Source organism: Halyomorpha halys, unplaced genomic scaffold, assembly GCF_000696795.3.
Source record: "Halyomorpha halys isolate HHAL.00 unplaced genomic scaffold, Hhal_1.1 Scaffold505.1, whole genome shotgun sequence".
Classification (NCBI taxonomy): Eukaryota; Metazoa; Arthropoda; class Insecta; order Hemiptera; family Pentatomidae; genus Halyomorpha; species Halyomorpha halys.
In genome coordinates this window covers 456,806-465,946 of record NW_027114634.1, presented here as the reverse complement: position 1 = coordinate 465,946, position 9,141 = coordinate 456,806, and the positions used below count along the sequence as shown (strand labels likewise).

General features: G+C 32.4%; 1 protein-coding gene across 1 annotated transcript in view; it reads left to right on the top strand.

The window, feature by feature from the left end:
* Positions 1-9,141, top strand: part of LOC106683674 (NAD-dependent protein deacylase) — a 23,853-nt gene that overhangs the window by 6,103 nt on the left and 8,609 nt on the right. The window contains exon 5 of the mRNA XM_067051805.1: positions 3,405-3,467. Within this exon, the coding sequence (XP_066907906.1) occupies positions 3,405-3,467 (63 nt within the window). The remainder of the gene's footprint in view (positions 1-3,404; positions 3,468-9,141) is intronic.

Sequence of the window (9,141 nt, the reverse complement as noted above, 5' to 3'; positions counted from 1 at the left end):
ATCTAAGATAAAGGAAGACATTGCAAAATGGTCTGCTACTTTCAAAAGCCTACACGAGCAAAATACCATGAATACTGCGGATTTTGATGAGGCCGTAGGCAAGTTCCTAATATTCCTAAGGACGAAAAAAAAAAAATCTAATATGGCAGACAAAGGTGCCGGAAAAGTATCAAATCCGCAGAGGCCCAATAAAGCAGGCCGGAGTCGTCGGCAAGAACAGTATCAATACGAGGCTGCTCAATACAATTCTTATAATAAAAGAAAAAAAGTAGTGCAAAATATCATGAATGCCGACGCTCCTAAGCAATTTCCCCTAAAGGTGGCTAAATTGAGAGGCATTATAAGACCCTTATTGAAAGCGAAGATCTCCGTAAACGTGTGGAGTATGAAGAACAGGCCCCGATGCCGAATTTGATCTCAGTAGAAACTGAATCAATACGGAGGACCATAAAATCTACCTCTTTAGATACATTGCCGGGCCCGGATGGTGTTTTAATCCGCACGATAAAGTTCTTTAATGTGGTCCATATAATTAAGAGAATTACGGAGATAATGCTGAAGGTGGCCTATGTACCAGAACCACTCAGGCGGGGGCGCACGATTTTGATTTATAAAGGCAAAGGAGATGCAAATATATGCAATAAATCCTGCAGGCCGATTACGATATATTCGATTGTGCGTCGAATTATTGAGAAGGTGCTTGATTGTGAACTGAGGAAACAGGTCACCTTCCACAGAAATCAAAGGGATTTTATAAAGGGCCTTCCGGGAGCGCACGTCAACGCAAGAATTATCGATGCGATTTTGAAAGATGCAAGAAGTAAGAAAAGTAATTGCGCGGTGGTATTTCTCGACGTTGTTGGTGCCTTTGACAATGTTGGCCATGATCATATTGTGAGCTCACTGAAGGCGAGGGGTGTGTCGCCGGATCTTAGAGATGTGATTTCGGCTCTCCTTACTACGAACAACATCAAAATAAATGTAGGTGCCCACTCAACAAGCCAAATCAGAGTAAAGCATGGAGTTCCTCAAGGCGGCCCCTTGTCGTCTTCGCTATTCAACCTGGCTATAGACCATCTATGCCGCGACCTGTGTGAGCAAAGCTTCGTAAGTAAATATGGATATAAGCTCAATAGCGACCAAGGTTGTGTGTGTGGTCCTCACAGGGTTCGCGTATGACCAGGCGGTTTTAGCGTGCGACAGGGTTGCTGCGGAAAGAGTAATTGATAGCATACAGAGGATGTTCAAAGAAATCGGTTTGGCATTGAATCCTCAAAAGAGTGTGGGCATCGTTATAAATAAGGGAGAGCTGGAATCGACGAAGCTCTCCCTCGAGAACGCAGATAGCATCCTAACAATGAAAGAAGGAGATACCATAAAATATTTAGGATGCACATTCTCGGGAGAGCTACAGTTCAACGAGGATTCGGTGACAAAGTTGAATATGAATTTGGATAAGCTTGTCGCCTTGTGCTTGCTTAGGCCCGAGCAGAAGGTCAACATTGTCAACCAGTATGTGTTCCCGGGTCTCACATACCCTCTCCAGACTACTCCCCTCACAAAGCTACTTCCTGAAATCCTGGATGGTATCGACACAATGATTCGCAGAAGTGTTAAAGCCATTATAGGGCTCTCTGCGAACACCTCCACGGCGATGTTGTATGCTCCGAGGAGGTACCGAGGTCTAGGCTTGATCCGCTGCCAATGGGAGGCTCCCTTACAACACTGGTCCATTGCTCAGCAGCTGTCAAATGTACCCGATGCTCTGTTCCAGTCCACTTTCGATTGTTCAGCTGAGATCGCTGAATGTGCCGAAAGATTGGGCGTTGACCAGGGGCATTGGAATGTGAAAGCTCTACGACAGTCGCTACGTGAAAATGTGTTCGAGGAATGGGCTAACTGCAGGTGGCAGGGCATTGGAGTACACCATTTCAAAGAGACCCCGAGAGCAAATAAGTTTATATACGATAAACAAATACTTACGGGCTCTGACTGGTCCATTGGCCTGAAATTGAATATAAATTATGCACCCCTACGTGGAGTCCCAGGTGTCAGCAGACAGGATAGAGAAGTTTGCTCCCTCTGTCGCAAATGCAACAGAGAGCCGGAAACACCAGCACATGTGCTGGGGAAATGCCCCAACAACTCCCTCCTCATAACACGCCAACATCATAGAATGAAATATGAATTAATGAAGCTCCTAAAAGAAAGAGATTTTGCCTGCTTTGACGAGGTCTACTGCGTAGATATGGATGGATCCACAAGATATGCGGATATTGTTGCTTTTCCTAAGAAGGGGAAGTCGGCAATCATTCTGGATCCCACTGTGAGATATGAAAATAACGACCTTGACCAGGCAAATAAGGTAGATAGGGAAAAGAAGGAAATCTACGATAAATGTATCCCTTTCCTCAAGGAGAAGTTCCGTGAGGGCTTCGGAGAACGAGACTTCAACGTGAGAGGCCTCTGGTTCGGAGCCTGTGGAACGATTCCCAGCACAACTAGGAGCTTCATGGAGGAGCTTGGGGTCGATGTCCAGGACGTGGCTAGGTTGACAGAGAATATAATACTTGACTCCCTGGGAATCGTCCACCACCACATGCATGGAAATTAATGAGTGGGGGAGTTATCCAGAGGAGGGATGGCATTTGTTGTTTTATTTATTTACTACTTTATTATTTTTGATATTCTAATATTTGTTATATAGGGGGATTTGTTGATCAAATGAAATAGGGGTTGTGAAATAGAAGGGAAAGAAAAAAGAAAAAAAAGGAACATATTGAAAAACTTGTAGTTAGTTTGTAGACTGATATTAATTGTAAAAGAAAACTGTGGAAGAAAAAAAAATGTTTTGTATCTATTATATATTATATTATATCATGTAAAAATATGTAACTTATATTTGTCCAGTCACGGATTGATCAGTATGCTGTGTAATATAGCAACCCGATGTATTTGGGCAGCATGAATAAAGCATTTCTCTCCCTTTTTTATGTTTCAAAAGAAATCTAAGGCTAATGTAAGGTGAAAATTTTGGGGTAAGAAATATATTTTTCAAATTTCTGGAAAATTCGTATTTTAGGGTTTCTTGAGGTACTAAAAATGAATGTAAACTTCACTCCTAAAAAATCTTACGACACTTTGATAGGTCAGTCGGTCTGAATTGTATCAATATAGTACTAATATTGAAGCACAGTAACTATTCATATTAACTATTATAAAACTATTCATATTTTATGGAGTATATGTATGACAATATCATAGATAATCGAATTGTGTAAAATACATTACCTTTTAAAACAAAACTCATTGGTTTGAATCAGTAATAATTATTATTATAAAGCTGTTTGATTAGCCTTATCACTTATAGTGCAATGATAGTAATTTAATTTTTTTTCCCCAAGGTTCCACTTCAGAGGACCATGTACGGAAACAGTGCCAGAAGCACTTTCAGTCATAGCGCCATTGTCATAATTGATTTCATCTTATGGTGTTCCTTTTATTAGATCTAATTGATTATGTTTAGTCCATTTCATCTTAAAACTGTATATTTTGTTAACTTTATCTATAAAAGTTTCTGCTTATAATGTTTTCTTTTTGTCTGAAAATAGAAGTAACTATAATAAAAGTAAGCTCATAAAAGAATAGAAATTTAAAAGTTTTTGATTGATAAACTCTTTAATTTCTAAAGTTATTTTTATAATTTCATTTCATTCCTAGCTATTTGAATGGATTAAACATAACATTGTCTTAAAACCAATAGTTTAAGTAAATAAACGAATATTTATGATCTTTGTAGTGTAAACGTTTACTGATATATTAATACATCTTATTTTTACATTTACAAAGGAAAAACATAGCCTTTGCCAAAAGTATTAAGCAGAGTTGAACAATAATTATTTTAAAAAAAAACTAGTAACTAAATTGTCTTAGATACACAATGTTTATTTATTAATGAACCATTAATAACTGGAAATTTGTTTTCATGACAATTTAGTCATAGCTTTACTTAAAAGTATTTTTTCCCTAGCTCTGGTATTTAGCCACCTGGTATTAACACGGTGTGTATTTTAGTACAAATGATAGGATACAATTGAGTTGTTATTTTCTAAAAACCTCTCTAATACAGTTGAAAACGTAGGATTTGGGTGTATTTTGGAAAGGAAAAACTCAAGACCAAGAAATTGTTTTATATTTTTTATGCATTTAAAAAAATATTAACTTTAATTTTGATCATTAATTGTTTATAATAACTTCAACTATTTTATGTATACTTGTCACAACTTTTGGGAATCCTTCTGTTTCCATTTTGGGAATTATGCAATACTTTCTGGAATGCTTCTGTATCCATTTTTGCAATTATGGAATACTTCCTGGAATGCTTCTGTATCCATTTTTGGAATTGTGCGATACTATTAAGGCTTAAGTAACTTGAAGGTTCGATATAGACATCACCAATAGTATTATATATATCCATCAACTGGGAATATTACTTATGGTATATTGTCAGGTTAAAGATAAAATTGATCTAATCACTTTTGAGTTTTTTATCATTATCCACTTGTGCCTGAACCAAATTTAATCCTATTGATCAGTACTGATTAAATTATGATATTAGCAATAATTATTTGCTAATTAATATCACTTGATAACTTTTACCTATAACCTGATGATATGAAATTTAATTCTGGTCATTAAATATTTAGGCTTTATAACTACTTATACTTTTTTAGTTATTAGTAAATTTTAGCCAAACTTTTTAAAACAAAATATTTTATTTTCAGGAATTACATTTTACAACTGTAATTGTCCACAGATTCTCATTAGGATTTATCAATTTTACATAAAGTCAGTGACTTAATTGATTCTCCCCCTCTATTATGTATTATTATTACATTCTTTATTGATACTTTTACCCAACAAAATCCACTCTTCAATGCTTCAGCCTTAGTTGATTTTAGCCCATTTACTTCTGGATTTGTAAACTTTTTTAACAATTATCTTCTAAAACTTTTGTCTTACTTACAGTACTTAAATTCTGTTAACACTGACAATTTTTTTTTTAAAATAAAAAATATATAGCTATATAATATACATAAATATTGACTTTTTATCGTCTTTACAATCAATTTGATAATTTTGAGAGTAAAATGAATTTTGTTACTCTTGATCTATTTGAGAACAAGAGGTAATTCAAAACGTAAGGGCTTGAGAGGCTACTGGGGAAATATTTGGACTATTGGATTGCAGGCCGATTTTCAGAACGGTCTAATTCTCCCTCAAAGAATAGGGGTACGAGTATAAAGTAATAAGGATAAATTAGTTGAAACATAGCTTTAATAACATTCATTTTCTAAAAAAATATTTTACATTTAGATTAAAGAGAAAAATTAAAATTAATAAAAACTTGTTTTACCCAAATAATTAAATTTTGTGAAAAACATTGAACTGTCAGTTCATTTGCATTATTTATTTGATTAATGGCAAACAAATACAAGAATAAATTAAAGATTAGTTGAAATTCTGCAGTATGCAATGAGGTGCACAGCTTGTTGATTGGTTGGCTAATAATCCTTCAATTTCATTTTCCCACTTGTAAAATCATATTTTTTGAGTAAGCTGTTTAATATTTTTTAACTATTCTTTTTATTTTCTTCTAAAATATTTTTAATCAGATTTGTGGGCTGCAAAAAGTAGGTTGTAGATCAGATACATAATTAACTGCAAGTCTGAAATCCCTGCTCCAAAACATTTATTTCTATTTGGTTACTTTTGGAAAATTCCAAAACAAAAGTGATATATTTTGACTTATGACGTGAAAATTGCTAGGGACCTAATGTATTGTTGTATATTGTATATATATTTGCTTTAAATAAAATGTCTTTATAAATTTATTTTATTTATAAAGACATTGTAATCAACATTTCAAGGGTTTTACCTCTTCTTTAGGAATCTTACTAAAAACATCACAAATTACAAACTATCACACTTTTTTTCAATTAATATACACTTGTTTATGCCTTTTCATTTGTTCTTTATAAATATTTTGTGTTAATATTAATTAAATTTTACTTGAGAGAAGAGCCTGACGTGTGTATGCCTCACTGTACTTTCTCATAACCTTTGAATGTCCACAAGTGTTTTCTTTTCAAACCTCTTCTCCAGTTCATTTTGTTAATTTTAATTTGTTTTTGTGTAATAATATTTACATTATTGATCGCATGGAATGTGAATGTAGTACTGACAGATTGTGTCAGTGCTCAGATGGGAAAATGTTATATTGATGACTTACTTCAGAGTTGTACTAAGTACATTTCCACTAAATTTAGGAGAAATACAATTAAAAGTTCTCTCTTCTAGGAAAATTACACATTTCAATTATTTTTGTATGACTGAATAAATTCATTGGATTCTATCCCTAAATCTGTTCAGTCAAAAAAATAATTGAAAAGATGTAGTTTTCCTAAAAGAGAGAACCTTCATTGTATCTTTCCTAATGTGAAAATGTACTTATCACAACTGTGAAGTAAGCCATCAATATGTCATTTCCTAAAAAAAAAAATTGTTTATATTCCAGAATATCCTTCTTTATTGTTAAGGAGGTAAACGTTTTTTCCTTTAAGTTTATGAGAAAATTGTATCATGGAAGTCAAATCCACAGAATTGCTTCCTGCCATTTGTTTTCCTTCTAATTTACAATCTTTAAGTGATTTAAGAGTGACATAACATTTTGCCATTTGCCATTACTCATTTCTTAGGGATTGTCTCCCAAATAATTTAACTGAAATGTTATTTGACCTTGTGGATTTAACCTTTGATGCAGGGAGGTATATAAATAAATAAGCTTGAATGGGGTGGTAACAACATCAAACTTGTGTTTGTTGAGCCTTTTATTTATTTATTTAACTGTAATATTGTTATCCTGATGATGCCTAATTTACCATCTTTAATTGGTTATTGTTTATGACTTGAGAGTATTTTATTTCAACAATACTTATATAACTTAACCATAATTTTTATCTCCTATTTTTTAATATCTTGAGCATTTTTTCCTCTTTATTTATATTCATATTTGCTATACCTATTGTATGGCAAATACTGTTGTAATTATATTTTGTTACAAACATTAACATAAAAATTAATTTGAAAACCTAAATTTTACTATGATGCTATTACATTTGGCCAAGGCTATGTATTAAATAGTGTTAATGATTACTTATTAATTATATTAGTATTTATTGGGTTTTCGATTTAAGTTATTATTTTCTCAAATTATTGCATAATGAATTGGTTTAGTACTATTTAGTTTATGTTTTGGCTCTCATTGTTAAATTTACTGCTATATTAGTCTATATTGTATTTTTTATTTTGTACATTTTGACTTTTGTAAATAGATTAAGAGCTATTTATTAAAATTTGTTTTTTCTGTATCTAAGTTCCATTATTTTTGTTTTGTAATTGTAATGTTAATAAAGTTTATTTTTGTTTACAGTAACAGTTTTTCTTTACCTTTGACAATTTAATACAAGCTTTTAAAATACAATGTTGGTAGGTATTTGATGGAAGAAAGATAAATTTTCTTTCTTGGCCTTCTTCTTCTACACAATTATATTTCATGAAGAAAATATAATATATAATATTATTATTTGGTTTAATATTGAGAAACATGTTTTAATTATAACTATGTTTGTTTCTTTTTCAATTAAATGAACACTGAAAAAAAAAAAAATGTTGCTTTTCTATCTTTTCTTACGAGTTCCTTGTTTTCCTTTTAATTTTGTTATCAAAACTTAATCTGTTAATCTGACACTCTCCATTTTTATAAGTAGCAGTATGAGTTTATTTTACACAGATCATTCAGGAATTGATTCTTATAAATTTAGTAAGATAAGTAAATCCTCACCAAAATTATATCATTTCTCTGCATAATAATACTCTTTATTTGACCCATTTTTCCCGCTGATGATTTTTTCAGCAGATTTATTTTATTCCTTCACTATAAATAGAAGAAAGGCATTCCATATGCCAGTTGCACATTATACTCTCAATCCCCACATCATAGTTGAACACTTCCCTCCCTCCGTAAGCTCCTTTCTAATTGGACTATATGGTGTCTTTAAGTGTTTTTTTCTAGAACATTGCATCAAGATTTATCATATTAGATGAGCAGTATGGGAACAAGCTTCTTCATGTAGCAAAATTACTTTCCTCAGAAAGTGTTGCCATCTTTTATTCCAACAACTTCAATATGATTTTCTGTCAAACTTGTTCTCAGCTGGTGATTATGAGATTCTTTTTTACTCTTTCTTATTCCTCAGAGAAAGTTTTGTGCCCATCGAGCACTCTTGCCTGAAAGATTTTTTTCCGAATCGTACATGTAATGTTTGCAGGGCGGAACTGAAGCATTATACATTGTGCACCTGACATAATCACTTTCTTTTCACTCTTCTTTTTTACTGACCCACAACTCATTACAAGCCAGGTCAGAGGTTGCTCCACTCTGTCATTTCTGTTTCTCTCTTGAGATTTCTACCCACTATCTTACACAACCTCCATCTATTTTAATAACCTTCATAGTTTTCCCAAGTTGGTATTCTGAAACTAAACTATATTATATAATATTAGAGAATTTTTAATTTACTAGCTTGTTTACAGGTATGTTTTAATGAGATGGTTCCTTATATATCAGCAAAAAAAAGATCTTCATTCCTTTATTTGCTTATCAAAATTTTGGAAGAATTTTTTACAGAGCATTATTTAACTTGGCTTTTTCTGTTGTTAACCTTGATCACAAACATTTTAAATATCTGAAATTATCTTTTATTGGTATGTTAGTTTTTTTCATTTAATTAAATTTTCTGTTGGAATTATGTCAGTTAAACGTGGATAGCTTATGAATTATTGAATGGAATGGCTATTATCTTTGATTTGCTGTTTATGAAAAATAGCAAGAAATGAATAAAAATTAGAAATCAGATGTTCATGTTGAAGATTTGATAGAACCAGCTGCTTACCTGTTCGTGATTCGATAAAATTTAATGATTTATAACAAATTTTGGATCATCAAGGGTTTATTTTACTCCTGAATTTAAAAATTAAAAAATTATATGATAATTAATATTTATTACATAATTATTATTA